General features: G+C 33.7%; 1 protein-coding gene across 1 annotated transcript; it reads left to right on the top strand.

The window, feature by feature from the left end:
- The first annotated feature begins 7,078 nt into the window (after positions 1-7,078).
- LOC101557292 (olfactory receptor 52K2-like) lies at positions 7,079-8,023 on the top strand. The gene has a single exon (XM_004618319.2). It carries the CDS (start codon positions 7,079-7,081, stop codon positions 8,021-8,023), a length of 945 nt encoding a protein of 314 aa, XP_004618376.2.
- Positions 8,024-15,931: the final 7,908 nt, after the last annotated feature.

Raw genomic sequence — 15,931 nt, 5'->3', positions numbered from 1 at the left:
TTGTCGTCACAGCAATAAAATTAATGATTCAAGAATTAGCGGGAACAAACTCATCTTATTTTCATAACCTGAATCACGCTAACTATCTGACAATTTTTTTCTTTGTATTTGTAAATTTCAGATTTTCTATTTAAAGTTATTTCAGCCAGTTCATGAAATAAATATTATGGAACACATTGTTCTTCTTTTCCCAATTATGTGTTTTTGTTTTGGAGTTTATTTATAAAGTGTGTATAGTAAGGGAAGAAAAAGGCAAATGGATAAAACAAAACATTTTCCAAAGAATTAAATCATGAGCAGCATATAGACAGCAATTTAAAATAATTTTGATGCATGGGACTGTGATTTCTTAGAATGGGTGATATTTATTGGAATCATTTTCAATTAAAACCAACTTGAAAAGTTATTTATATGAATAAAGACATAGAATTAATAGTGTACACACTATAATTTTGAACTAAAAATTGAACGTCCCATAAAAACAAAGAAACAGCAGTTTGGAGACAGCAGCAGGTTTGGGACATGACTCCACACTCAACACCTGGCATCACATTCTCCCCTCTCTTCTCATGTCACCTGGTATCATTGGATGTAGCCTTAGCCCCTGAGGCATAGTCAGGTTTGACTCTGGTGATTATAGAGAATTATCAAAATGAACCTGATTGACCCTAGACCCAATAAACACTGCATTCTCATGTCCTTGCATTTAGCCACCTGACCTAGTTGACAGATTATTACCATGATTAGTTTCTGTTCATCTTGAGCAGTGCCTGGGAGAATCCCTCCACCAGGTGAAAAATAAAAGCCTAGAAACAAGCATGAATCAGTGCTAAGGCTGCTTATTTCCTAGAAAAGAAAAGAAATGATAACTTTCCCAAAAATGTTATCATTCCAAAAACTATGCAATCTGCTAGGTTTTGAGAAAACTAAAATTGAAAGTTATGAGTTTCTGTCTTTATATTTAGTAGTAAACATCATCATATTACTGAGCTACCATGTAGAATGAGTTGACTTCGTTCATTCATTGATTCATATCTTGGAACCCAATAGGAAGACATAGATTTGAATTTAAGTTTTAAATAGTTGTATTAATAGCATTAACACTGAGAATTTATGTCGCTTCATTATTTACTGCCAGTGTTCCTATACAAGTTACATTTTTATTATTTTTTTAAAATATAGTTCAAAATATATTGCTACTCTGTTTTAGAACTGTCAAAGATTATAAAAACTTGTTATTTTTAAATATAGTTTTATTATTGTAGTTAAAGTAACATGTTTACAATAGTATTAAGGTTTATGGTATGGGCATACATTTACCACATCTCACTATTATCAAAGTACCCAGTAATCTCCAATAATGTCCCTCGAGTTCATGTATTCGTTTACTCACACCTTCCCTTCCCCTTCTTGGTATCTCAGTTTTGCAATCTGGTGTCAAAGGTTTTCACTGTTTTTTTATTGTCTATTTCCTTGCTTTGTTTCTCTATATACCACAAATATGTGAGATCATCAAATAGTTACCCTTCTTCTGACTTATTTTTTTTTAACCTGCTCTTTCACTTCCATTCAAATTGAAGCAAGCTTCAAGAATTCTATCTTTTCTTACACATTTTCATAGGAGTCCATTGTATATATGTACCAAGTCTTCTTTATACATTCACCTATTGTTGGATATTTGGTTGCTCCTATCCCCTAACTTTTGTACAAACTACCACCATTTATATAGGTATGGATGCATCTTTTAAAATCGACTTTTTGTGTGTCTAATGATAGACACCAAGACGTAAAAACCCTGGGTTATATTGAATCTTTATTTTTAGCTCTTTTTCAGTTGTGGGGTAGAGGGGGGGAGTGATTGTGTGGACCCTCACCTAGCTCTGTACTCATGGATTATTTCTGGTAGTTCCAGAGACTAAATCAGAGTTTTTCATGTGCAAGGCAAGTATCTTACCTCTGCACTCTTCTCCAGCTCTATTTTCAGTTTTTAAGGAAGACTCAATACTGATGTTGGGTTTCTGTTTTGTTTTGTTTTTGCAAGTGCTTCTAAGAATTTCTTGTTACCAATTAACCTTAGGAAACCATAACTATAGTTTACTTGTTTTAGGTTTTTAGGCCACACCCAGGTGGGCTCAAGGCATACTCTTCACTCTGTGCTCAGAGATCACTCCTAATGGACATAACCATATGGGGTGCCAGGAATCAAATATGGATCAGCTGCCTGCAAAGCAAGCACCATGCCAGCTATACTATCTCTTCAACCCCAGTTGCCCCATAGTTAAATGTTGGAATATTTCCCCTTTTCCAGCTGCCTTCTGGAGTTTTGTCACAGAAACCTTTTGTCACAGAAACCTAGCTGATCTTTGACTGGCAGATCTAAGGTGCTAGCCAGGCTTGACTTGACATTGTAGATTCCAGGCTCTGGCCCAGCCTAGTCTTTGGGATGTAAATTTCAGGTGCTGTCTAGTTTGTAATTGACATGTAGATTTCTTGCTGCAGCCCAGCCTGGTCTTTGGGATGTAAATCTGAGTGCTTTCAGCCCAAAGAAGGCTTCGGGTTTTGGTTTTGTATCTTCTTTCTGGGGGGGGGGGGGGCTAGATTAATGGCCTGCAGATATAAGAGAATTATGTTGCCTCAACGTTCTTCCTGTAAGATCTTTTGGTGCCTTTGGTGACGTCAATGTATTGCGCCCTTTGGAAGGGCCATGATCAATAAAAGGGGTTCGGAGAGAAGGTGAGGGGGGGAAGTGTATGGGGGCGGAAAGTGTATAGGTCGGGGAGAGTGTATAGAGAGAAGATTGGAATAAACTGCAATTGAGACCAACCATCATGGCTCCGTTCCTTCCTTCGCCTGCCACATCTTCGCCATCAACCTCCCCCGGGTGGGGGAAGCGGCCAGAGGCTACCGAACTCGGGTGGTGGGAGAGACAGTGCTGCTGCCCTAGGCCCTGTGCCTGGCTCGGTGCGGTGAGGCATCCCTTCCCTCGCCCGCGCCTTTTCTTTTTATTTTTATACAGTTAAACATGTAAAAAGTTACATCTCAATTCATAAACAAACTATTTTATATCATTCATGTTTTATATCATTCATATTAAAAATATATATTACTGGGGCTGGAGCAATAGCACAGTGGGTAAGGTGTTTGCCTTGCACATGGCAGACCTGGGTTCGATTCCCAGCATCCCATATGGCCCCCTGAGAACTGCCAGGAGTAATTCCTGAGTGCATGAGCCAGGAGTAACCTTCGTGCATCCCCAGGTGTGACCCAAAAAGCCAAATAAATATATATATATTATAACTGATTTTGTTTATTGATTTTTCCTCTACAAGCTATCTCAAATTATATTAGCAGGTATGATTGTGATTTTCATAATTTTATATTTACAAAATCATGCCATCTGTAAGCAAAGGTAATTTTGTGTGATTCCCCAATATTTGTGTGTGTTGTTTTTTCTATGCTTGTTTTCTTGTTTTTGACATACCCAGAGGTGCTAGGTGTTTCCACCTGACTCAGTGTAGTGATCATTTCTGGCTGTACTCAGGGGAACCTATGAGTTGCCAGGGATTGAACTAGGTCAGCTGCATGCAAGGCAAGCATCTTATCCCTATTATCTCTCTGGTTATCTTCCCAGATTTGAATATGCCCTTTATTTCTTTGTCTTTTCTAATTAATTTAAGTAGGGCTTCAGTTCTGTGTTTAATGCAAGTGGCAAAATAATGGACTTGTATTTTATTATTGATCAGAGAATATAAAATGTATCACTGCTATGTACGGTGTTTTCTGTGGGTTTTTCATATATGATCTTATGTTGAGATCAGTGACTTATTTTTCTTGTCCCTTTGCTAAATCTAAAAAGAATTATGTAGGAAAGCAAGGTTTATCATTCCTTAATATCAACCAATTGACAAAATCATTAGCCCATATATTATTATGAGGTGCCAGCAGTAACAAGGAAAGAGCTAAATATGGAACATATTCTCTCATATATATGATATAAAGAACTTGTAAGGGAGAGGAAAAAAATGATCCAGGGCATAGAATTGGAGAATTGATCTACAAAAGTGAATGTAACTGGGGCAAGGGTCTCTGGAACATTGATGAAGAACACTCTGGTGGTGGGCATGGTGTTAAAAGCATATCATAAAACTATTATTAACAGTATCAGAGCCTGGCAAGCTACCCGTGGTGTTTGCGATATGGCAAAATCAGTTACAATAGGTCTCATCTCTCTTACCCTGAAAGAGCCTCTAATTGTTGGGAAACATGAGTAAGGAGAGCCTGCTAAAATCTCAGGGCTGGGAGGATTAGAGATGTTACTGGTGCCCGCTCGAGTAAATCGACAAAGAACGGGATGACAGTGACAGTGATTATAAATCAAGGTGTTTCAATAACAAAGGATAAAAACTATCTAATTGAAAAACAAAAAGCATGGGGCTGGAGTGATAGTACAGCGGGTAGGGCATTTGCCTTGCACGCAGCCAACCCAGGTTCAATTCTCGGCATCCCATATGGTCCCCCAGCACCGCCAGGAGTAATTCCTGAGTGTAGAGCTAGGAGTAACCCCTGTGCATCACCCAGGTGTGACCCAAAAAGCAAAAATAAAAAAAAACAAGACAAATATTTATGTTTGATATAATACTTATAGTAGTAAATTAATATAATGATTTTAACACAAAAATAAAGTGCTTAATAAAGATATTTAAAACATCTTTACTACCATTAATTATTTAGGTAAATTGTGTAACTTGAAAATCTAGACAGTTATCAGTTGAAACTCCCCCAAATTAAAAACTATGGAATGTCATAACAATTCTAGGCCAAAAGAAAAAAAGATAATTTAATTATACCTAAGATATTTGAGTCTCTTAGGTGATGTCGATAGTATATGGTCCTCTGTCAGTCCACAAGGCGCTGTAGTAAAAACAATTAAAGAGAATGAAAATCAAGAACAAATATAACTTTTTTTCTGTATTTTATATTCTTGACTAGTATTGTCATTCAATAAATCTAGCACAAATTCATTCAGATGATCTGCAATTTGGAAAATTACAGTTCATAAAGTCTATCCCTCCTAAAATTCAGAAGTAAGAAGGAAGAGTGAGAGGAGCAAAAACTCTTTTGCAAGAAATATGTATCTAGTCTTTGCATAACATCCCAAGGAAATAAATAATGATGTTCTTTGCATATGATAATAATGATAATACTGTACTCTATCAAATAGTTCAGGCACAGGAAGATTAAGAAATTTCCTGGAGCTTTCATTGCTTTTTTTTTTTTAGGTACCTACTTAAGACTTAGGGTAATCTGAATGTTGTTATCCTGATTAATTCATAAACATATGCGTCCATGATATCCTGCTATCCTTTCACAATATGTTATTCTAATAATAGATGTGAGGAAAAATAATGCATTAATTCATATAAAGTGACTATCATTAATACCAAGATATACAGTAAATAAAATATATGAGACCTCGATTCCAGAGATCATCTTTCAGTGGTTTCTAAGCTCAGGACTCAGGTGGTGTAAACATTATAAACATAATTCCCATTTAAAAACTAAATTCTGCTTGGATGTGCCAGGAGAGATTAGTAAAATTGTGCCATTAAGGTCATATTCTCATGAGAGAAAGTCATATTCATTCTTTACAGGCCTCTAATCCCTCAGGACAAAAAATATAATTGTGTATGATGCCCTTCAGCTAATATTAAGCTATGCCTGGGACTGAGCAATGAGACCAAATCATTGTAGAGGTAAGAAAACCCAGCTATAGGCAAGGGTTATAGCTGAAATGAGAAGGGAGGATTAAGTGCTATGGCTAGAATGAATGATGGAACCTGGGATACAAGTTCTAGACCAGATTTAAGCAAATAAAACTAGAATTTAGGGATATTGGAGTGATGGTTCCACTACCTAAATGGCAAAATAATGTAGAAGAGTGTGAACTCAATATCTAAGCTGAGATGTATAACTTGTTCACAAATTTTTTAAAACCTTAATCTACAATGTAATTTTGAATTAAGTAGGTCAAAACCTTATTTTTCTACTTAGTTTTATTCAAACTAGGTCTTATTTTTTTCCATTTTAGTTTTATTCAAACTGAAAAAATGTTCCATCATGTATAAACTTTGCATGCTTATATTTGAATCAAAACAATGAGCTACAAGTTTTAAACTTAGTATGGTTAGACTATATTTCCAAAACAATTAGTCATATATTTCAAGGTTGTTTTTTCTGGTGAGCTCTTATATGGGACTCAACATTGTATTTAATTTTGGCTCTTAAAACCCAAATTAGTTAAGTATATTATGTTGCTGAATATGGTGTTTAGGTTACTAAAGATTTGTGCAATTTTGTGCATGATGATTCACACATCTTCATATTCTCCTAGTGTATTCATTTTGTTATTGGATAGTCTTTCAAAAGTAATTTCTTGCAATTCAATTGATCTAATTCTATGAAGATAAGATCCTTCCTTTTTTAAAAATGATGCATCATTTTTCATTATAAATCTAGTTTAGTTCAATCATCTTTATTTTACTTTCTTAGTTACTGGACCCAGTTGTTTAGTATTTTTCAAGATTTTCTTTCCTTACATATGAAGACTTTTCATTGCAAAGGAGCTGAAAGATATTAAGTATAGAAATTTCATATTTAATACATTTTGGCATGATTCTATTGTTCTTTTTACTGTCTCAGAAGATAGAAAAAGCATATCCCTATAATCAACAATATACTAGGTACTACTTCCATAATACTATTGCTACTAAGTGTGTTTTACAAAATAGAAAATACTCTCTGAAAAAAAGAAGAGGCTAACAAGTGTAGATTAGATAGATCAAGCAATATAAAGATAGATGATTGATAGAAATAAACTTTTCCACTAATTGCTCTTACCTCAAAAGCATATTTTATGTAATTTATGCATTGCAAGATTATATCAAGGAAATCACATTATAGCAAATTATGTTATTTGGTGCCAATAGCACTTCATATCTATAATAAAGTAAAAATAGTCATATATTTTAATTATGATTTTTAATTTTGACAGGATCATGGAATAGCTGCGATTTTGATAATGCTAACTCAAAATAGATCCAGTCTTCAACCTACCACCTTCCTACTACTTGGCATTCCAGGATTGGAAGCTTGCCACATATGGATTTCCATCCCTTTCTGCCTGGTATACCTACTGTCACTGATAGGAAATGTTGGCCTTTTAATAATTATCAAGACAGACCACAAACTGCATGAACCTATGTACCTCTTTCTATGCATGCTCTCTGTGGTTGATTTGATGCTTACTTCTTCAACGCTTCCCAAGATACTCAGCCTTTTCTGGTTCAATGATAGAGAGATCTACTTCGAAGCCTGCCTCACTCAAATGTATTTTATCCATTCTCTGTCTATTATGGAATCTGGATTTATTTTGGCCATGGCGTTTGACCGCTACATAGCCATCTGCCTCCCGCTAAGACATTCTACTATCTTAACTTCCACAGTGATCTTGGGTTTGGGTTTGGCTGTTGCTTTCAGAGGTGCTGTACTCCTAAGTCCACACCCCTTTTTACTGAGGTGGCTTTCTTACTGCAAAACAAATATCATCTCCCATACTTATTGCGAGTTTATGGCTCTGATAAAGCTAGTTTGCAGTGAGACGAAGGTCCGTAGATCCTATAGCCTAAGCGTAGCATTTCTGACTGGGGGCTTGGATTTCATATTGATCATCTGTTCCTATGTCCTTATTTTACGCACTGTCTTTTGTCTTCCATCAAAAGCAGCCCGCCTCAAGACCTTAAGTACCTGTGTCTCCCATGTGTGGGTCATCTTGGCGTTTTATACACCAGCATTTTTCTCTTTTCTCACTCACAGGTTTGGCCACCACGTTGCTCCACATGTTCACATTTTAGTAGCCAACATCTATCTTCTTATTCCACCCATGATGAATCCTATTATTTATGGCATTAAAACCCAGAGAATTCGGGAGAGATTCCTAAAATTCTTAACAATAAAATGTGTTTGAAAATACATCATGCTGCTCTTGATATTTTGTGTTTGGGTTTCAAAAGTTGAACTATGATAAGTGATAACTAACTGGATTTTTATGTGACTATTGAATATTTCGATCAGCTTTTGGCACCTTTTTTTTCAATCTCTTTTATAAAGGTTGATTTTGTCTGTACTTTTATTCTGGGACTTGTTTTATCAGTTTTCTGGTTTTTTGGCTTGTTTATTTTCTTGTTACCTGCTGATTTCTGATATTCTTTATTTTTATTATGTTAACTATTTCACATTTTCCCTGTTTTTTCAATTGCATAGACTTCATTTATCTTCATACAAATTTACTATTTTTTTCTTGCTAGAGAAAATCTGCTTTTGAGCATCTATATTAAACGTTACTTTTCATTTATTGTACTTTTCTATTTCATAGCTTTTAGTTATTGCTTTTTAAAAGTCACTACTTGTTTTCTATTTGTTAATTTATAATGCTTAGATAATTATGAAGTTTTATTTTTATTCATTAGACTTTTTAAGATATTCATAATACCTGGTATCGAGTCATTGTCTTGTAAGTAATGGTTTTACTTTGTGTACATTTAAAAAAAATCTTGCTATATTTTTATTTTGAGTCCCCTTTCCTTTACTTTCTTTTGATTTTTAAAAAAAATCCTGAGAGTGTACGTACCTTGTAGATTCTCAGGGACACATTAGAACTTTTAAAATTCCCCTACAACATTTCATTTCTTACTTTTTTCTCTTTTGTTTTAATATTTAATCAAATTTGTTTTTAATTTTCTCTTGCTTTGAACCTGTAAAATGGCAAGACTGCTGTCCCCACCTCTAAATATGTCTAAATCTCACTGCACTCAACAATTTTTCAGTGCCTTCTTCCCTCTAGGAAAATAATTCTCTGCAACAATTCTTCCCACTTTTCTCTCTCTCTCTCTCTCTCTCTCTCTCTCTCTCTCTCTCTCTCTCTCTCTCTCTCGTAATCACTAATATTTTCACATAATCTAATTCTTATTTTTTATTGTGTTTGCCTGGTTTGTTTGATTTGGTTATTTATTTTACACAAATGAGTGAAAATATCCAGAAATTGCCTTTCACTTCTTGACTTCATTTATTTAGCTTAATGACTCAAGTTTCATCAATGTTGTCTCAAGAGGCACAATATCTGTTTTAATATCTGAGTTGTATTTCATTATGTAGGTAAACAGCAACTTAATTCATCTGCAAATGACATTTAAATTGATTTTATATTTTGGCTATTAAAATTAATGATTCTGGAAATATACATATGCAGTATTTTATACATATATTTTAGTTAATGTCTTTTAGTTCCTAAGATGAACACTTAGGAATGGTATTATTGAATGGGAATGCAAATTGCTGTAGCTTCTTAGGGGAATGGTGTGGAGAGTCTTAAAAAACAAAATTTATTGATTAAGATGGGGGCCAAAAAAGCAGTACAAAAACAAAAGGCTCTTGCCTTCTACCTAGTTAACGGTTGTTTGATGACTGGAACTTTCCATGATCCACAGAGCACCATCAGGAGTGATCTCAGAGCAGAAAGTCAGGAGTAAACCCTGAGTACAGCAGTGTGACCAAGAAGCAACAGCAATATATACATACATAAGAAAGGCTATTTCTTTTTTTAATTCTGTGGCCAATCTCATTAACTCATTTGGTAGCCTCAAAAAAATCTAAGGTAAAATCAATTGTCTTTGCAGGCCTTGGTATCATCCAGTGACTTTTGAGTCAGAACAAATAAAAAAAAATTGTGAAAAGAACTTATCAGTGAACTACAAAGTATATCAAACATTATCAGTCTACTTTAGCCAGTCAAACAATTTTTTACCCTCCCCTTATATAATAGAATTCTGTCTTTCAAAGATATATAATACATTTATAATATTACATAAATGACTATAACTGTTTTAGTATTTTGAGCATTTCTTGGCCTATTTAAATTGCTAAATTTTCCTCCTCACTAATTTTGATCTTTGTGTTTCTACTATGTTTTAAGACAGATAAGTATAACTGGAGTTATCCATCTATTACTGGACAACAGTAATGATCAGAGCTATTTTACTTTTACTGACATTATCAGTAATCTGAAAATCTAGTTTGTTTTTTTTTACAATTTATATTTATTTAAGACTAATTTAAGTATTTTAAATAACTAAATCAGCATACAAAATAATCTGATATTAAACACAAGTGACCAATCATTGTATTTAGTTATATGAATTCTAGAGCAATAATATTGGTCCATATGTATTTCTGGTTATTTAGTTATGATGAACATGTTATTTGTCATAGTTTTTATTGACACCACTTTGTGTATTAGTTATAATAAAGAAACTTCTTCATAGTTACATGATAATTAAAGACTTAATAAATATTTGAATAGAAGCATGAATCTACTATGAATAACAGGCAATTATAACTGGATTTTGAAGTTTTATGTTGTTTATGAAGGGTATATTCTATTTGTGAACTAGAGTGTGGAATATTTATGACCATTAAAATTAATAACAAAAGTATGATTCTACTTACTGTTATATCCAGAGTCCACAATAAAAACAGAATTTGTGTTAATATATTTTAAATAGAAATATGTGCATAACATTAAATGATTATTTCTGGGTATTTTAGTGATATCCAGGGAAAATCTGGTGGCAGTCTTAAGTGTACCAAGAATAGATGAAAACTTTTCAGTGTTTACTATTTAAATAATTGCTTATTATTTAAATAATGACATAGGAGCTGACACTATTTTAAACTTTATTACGTACTATCTTTTGTACAACATGTGTAATTTAAAAGATCAGTAAATAGCATTTTATTTTATGAAATTAACATTTTTTCTCTATTAAAATATATGCTTCCAGTATGGAAGATAGCTAGCATATATATATTGACATATATATATGTATAATGATATATATATTAATCTTATTCTCATAAGAATTAAAATGTAATTAAGAGAGTAATGATTACAAATATACATATACATTAGTATCATAAAATATTTTCAAATACTTGAAAGCATGTTCTTTTTTTAACCACTTTGAGTTATCAGTATTTATAACACAATTAGTTGTACTTTCCATGTATACATAATTCTAACACCTAACCCACCAAAAGAGTATCTGATTCCCTCCATCACTGCTCCTATCCCTATATATGATATATGTATCCCCTATTTATGATATATGTCCTGGGTTTTTTTTGTGTGTGACGTAAGATAGTTTTTATTGAAATCTACTTAGAAAGATATGAGGGAAGAGAAAGAGGAGTAGGAGTATACACTGACTTTTCCAGAGTGGAGAAGTAAGCAAAGAGACTTAGAAATAAATGAGTGAGATAGTGTTTAAGGAAGAGTAAGGGATTGAAGGGCAAGCTGTAAACTCAGTTCTACAGGAAAAATAAGTGTTCAGTTCAATTACTTTAGTTATTTGTTGTCCTACTACTGTGCTTCTCTGTATACCATATAGGAGAGTTTTTTTGGTTTTTTGTTTTTTAATTAAAGAAAAGTGCATTAGAGGCAGGCTGGGGGATGAGTGTGGGGGTAGAAGAAAAAAATGGACACATTAGTGGTGGGAAATGTGCACTGTGAAGGGATGGATGTTGGAATATTGTATGCCTGAAACTTTCTTTGATCCCACTAAACACTTGAAGATGGTGTTACTGAAGCCATTCTCTGAGAGTCTGCAGAGCTGATTACTATGGGTAAAGGCTTCTGTGTTATTGTTTTACTCACTAGGCTGGTGAGCTTCCATGAAGCTTCTGCATTGTGTTTCTTGTGCTCTACTATGGTGAGGGTGAATATCTATTGTTAGGACCCCTGGGTTAGGTGGAGTGTTTCTGTTGTTCTTCCCTACTCTAATTTACCTATGGCAGGAGGTATGTATGTGTATGAGCAGCATAAGGTGTGATGAGAAGAGCTGTTTTGTTGTGTGATAAGTAGAGAGTATGCTCATACACAGTCAGGAGATGCGGAAGTGGACCTACTGAGATGATGGAAGTCAGGCATGGAGGTTGCCAGAACTCAGATGGAAGGGAAAGGATCCCAGTTCCAAAATGGTCCTAGGAATATCAGTCAGGTTAACCTCTCCTGGAAAGGAGGAGGAGCAAGCAGAGGGTCTGGGAGAATTGGAAGAATGTTCCATGAGTACAGGTGAGGGTCAAATAGCCAAAGCCATTTAAAATTTGTCTCTACTGATGAAGTTAGTGTAAGAATTTTCTTAGTAAAACAAGTATATTCTAGAAGGATTTTGAGAGAGAACAGTGTGTGTATGTGTGTTTGTGTGTATGTAATACCACAAATGTTCATTTAATTTAAGAAACAAAGGAATCACAATTTTCTTTTTTTTTTCTTTTTGGGTCACACCCAGCGATGCTCAGGGGTTACTCCTGGCTTTGCACTCAGGAATTACTCCTGGCGATGCTTGGGGGACCATATGGGATGCCGGGGATCGAACCCAGGTCGGCCGCGTGCAAGGCAAACGCCCTACCCACTGTGCTATCGCTCCGGCCCCAGGAATCACAATTTTCTAATAATAAACTTATGTCCCTAACAAAGTATACAAAAGCTTAGACATAACTGGCCATTTTATCAGTTCAAGGTGATATTCCAAATAACACATATTAGAATAATATTACTTCTATACATCAAATTATTCACCTAAAGTGGAATTCATATCTCTTATCATTTCCTGAAAATCTTTTTTTTTGGTTTCACATTTGCATAAAGTTAAAATACTAAATTACTCTATAAGATCTTTGAATAAAAGAATACCTAAACCATGGTTCTTTAGTTTTTTTAATGTTTCTTTGTTTGTTTGTTTTCTATGTTTTAGCTTTTGAGCCAGTATGAGTGATGTTCAGGGGTTACTCTTAGTTATGCCCTCAGGAATCTACTTGCTGATGCTTAAAGGACCATATAGGATGGTTGGCATCAAACCTGCATCTGCATGCAAGGCAAGCACCCTATGTACTGTACTATTTCTATGGCCCAAATTAAATAAAAAAGTTTTTAATTAAGTTTCTAATGAAAAGTCTCTTCATTCCTCTTATTTAGGATTGATTTCCTACATACACAAAACCATTTCTGTCCCTTGAACATGGTTAGTTTATTTCCATATGAATATATTTTATTTTCCATTTATAACATTTTATATTATTTTTACTTTATCTCTTCACATAATATATGTGCCGCTCTCTATATTACTTTTATCTATTTAACATTAGCTCTTCATAAGGGATTCATGTGATGATTCAATTGAGGGCAGTAAATACATTCATTAAAATGGTATATTATTTAATTCCTCTGTAGCAGGAATTATAATGATTCCCTTCACTAATGGGTGAGATTATTGAGTAGAGTGAAGGTGTGATATACAATGCTCTTTTTGTTTGTGAGTGTGGCTTTTTGGGTCATACCTAGTGGTGATCAGTGGTTATTTCTGGCTCTGTACTCAGGAATCACTCCTGGCATTACTTGGGGGACCATATGGGATACCAAGGATTGAACCTCAGTAGGCCGAACCTGATTGAGCTCATGCAAGGCAAACACCGTACTCACTGTATTATCCTCTACCCCTCGATATATATGCAATGCTCTTTTCTGAAGGATTAAACATGAATTTAGGTACAAGGTAGAAATTTAATATACATTTGTTAAATACATTGTTTTCAACCACATGAAAATGTATCAAACATATACAGAAATGAATCAATGTCTGAGATATGTGCATTTTAATATTTGCATTTAATATTCATATTCATGTTTAATATTTTGATAGTTAATATTTTGTATAGTCAATATTTAATACAGTTTATACTTAATATTTAACATCATATTGAATATAATATCACTTGCTTTAATATTTATAATATCTCTTGATTTTTTTCAAGTGTTAAGTTTTAGGAATTTATACATCATTTTCATATGTATAAATGCATATAAATGTATACAGATATTTGTAAATTATATGAACGGGTATTTAAGAGAGGAACATGTCATGCCTATTAAGCTAAATGATCAGAAAGCTTCAGTTTTCTGCTTTATTCCTGTGATACCATCTCACCCAAGTCCCCTATATGAGTATGTTCTAAATATCGAATAATGTTCTAAATATCAAATGACTCTGTTGTCAGAGTCATGGACTTTGATTTTTTTTATTCTTCGTTTTCATTGAAACATTGTTTTACCAATCTTCTTACATATATTAACTAAAATGTTTACTCCCCCAGGCATCATTTACATTTCCCAGAGGTGATAAAGTACCTACTGCAGAGTTTAAACAGTAGGAACATCTCCAAGGGGATTATAAAGCCTACAGTGATCCTTTCACTCAGGGAAAGACTCAAATCTCTGAAAACCTGGCATTAACTCAACACAACACATTTTATCTAGAAGAATATAACAGCTCATCGGTGTTTGCTCAAGCCTGGAAAATAAGAAAGGCAATGATGAAGGTACCATAGCATGGTGTTGAAAACAACAGCTTTCCAGGTCTGAGGAATAAATATTACAAAGTAATGTAAATTCATTTTAAAACATGTATCAAGGCGTGTTAATGATTTTAAGAGTGAAAAAATATATAGAATTCTCATAGCTAGCCTGAATTCACATAACTTTCTTCTATTGTGAAATTCTTGAGACTTCTCTGTCAGAGCAAGACAATGTGCTTCCCCTGAATACAAGCCAGACATCCCTGACTGTCTTGTTGTTAACAGTAAATCAATATAAAAACTGGCTACATATTAGGTTAGGACCAAATGCTCTTGAAGTGTTCCTTACGCATTCTATAGAAGTCTTAGTAGACAGTAATCTGGCATACTCCTTGAAAAATAAGTATATGCAAATAACATTTCCGGATTGGGGTTAATTTATTAAGAAATAACAAACTGACACTTGCATAATGAACATCTTGGCATCAACTGCAATATTACATTAGAAAGTTCTGGATTTTTTTAATGGATTATATCTAAAACATGTCAATAAAGCTATAAATCACATTTGTAAAACTTTGAAATATTTGTTTTTATCATTTGTGAGTACGTTGTGAAACTCATGATAATGACTATAAAAATATTTGAATTTGTTTTTATTTTGATTACATGTTATGTGAAACAAAAGTGTGGTTTTGAAATAAAACAGATAAATCTTTTCTCCTGCCACACCTTCATTATTTTACTTGGAAAAAATAGATTTATACATAATGCATTATAGAAATATTAAATGTCATATTTACCATTAAATATTGAATGCTATCTATATACTGGAGATACTGTGAAAGCATAACTAATTTTCCTGAGTTCAAGAAACTTCAGATATATAGTTTATAGTTGTATCTATTAAGTTACTGTTTTGGACTATTTAAATAATTATGTTATCTTTATGGTCAAATATTTTAAAAGTATTGTCAATCAAGAATTGTGGAAAGTTTATTTTCCCTTCATGCATTTCCTTCACAAATATCTATTTTGAATTTACCCCTTGTAAAAAATTTCCAACATTATAAATTTTATGGAGTCGTACAATTGAGGGCAATTTTATTAATAAAAAGGGGTTAAATTTTTTTCTTCACTTTTTACCATGAGGATCCTGTGTTGTTTATCAGGAAATTTGTTGTGTGGATCTCACTGACAAACAGGGAAAAGTTAGAATCAGCAGAACACTTTGGAAGTTTTGAATTAAAGAACATGGTTTATTCTTCAACTGGTCCCGAATGAGATTAACAACTGGCAGTGTGGTATGTGATCATTTTAATTTAAGAAAAGATGACTTGAAACATGGAGACATTTGCTTAGGTGCATTTCGGAACTGAGTAATTCTTTTGCATATGTTTCAGAGTATCTGTCCAGAAATAAAGAAGATAAGGAAAGAAAAAAAAAACCTTGAATAGCCAATATCATC

The sequence above is a fragment of the Sorex araneus genome, chromosome 6 (genome assembly GCF_027595985.1).
Source record: "Sorex araneus isolate mSorAra2 chromosome 6, mSorAra2.pri, whole genome shotgun sequence".
NCBI lineage: Eukaryota > Metazoa > Chordata > Mammalia > Eulipotyphla > Soricidae > Sorex > Sorex araneus.
The sequence above is the reverse complement of the archived record's forward strand: the minus strand, read 5'-3'. Positions and strand labels throughout refer to the sequence as shown.

Excerpts from the sequence above, each read along its gene's own strand:
- LOC101557292 (XM_004618319.2), top strand. The coding sequence starts at position 7,079 with ATGCTAACTCAAAATAGATCCAGTCTTCAACCTACCACCTTCCTACTA.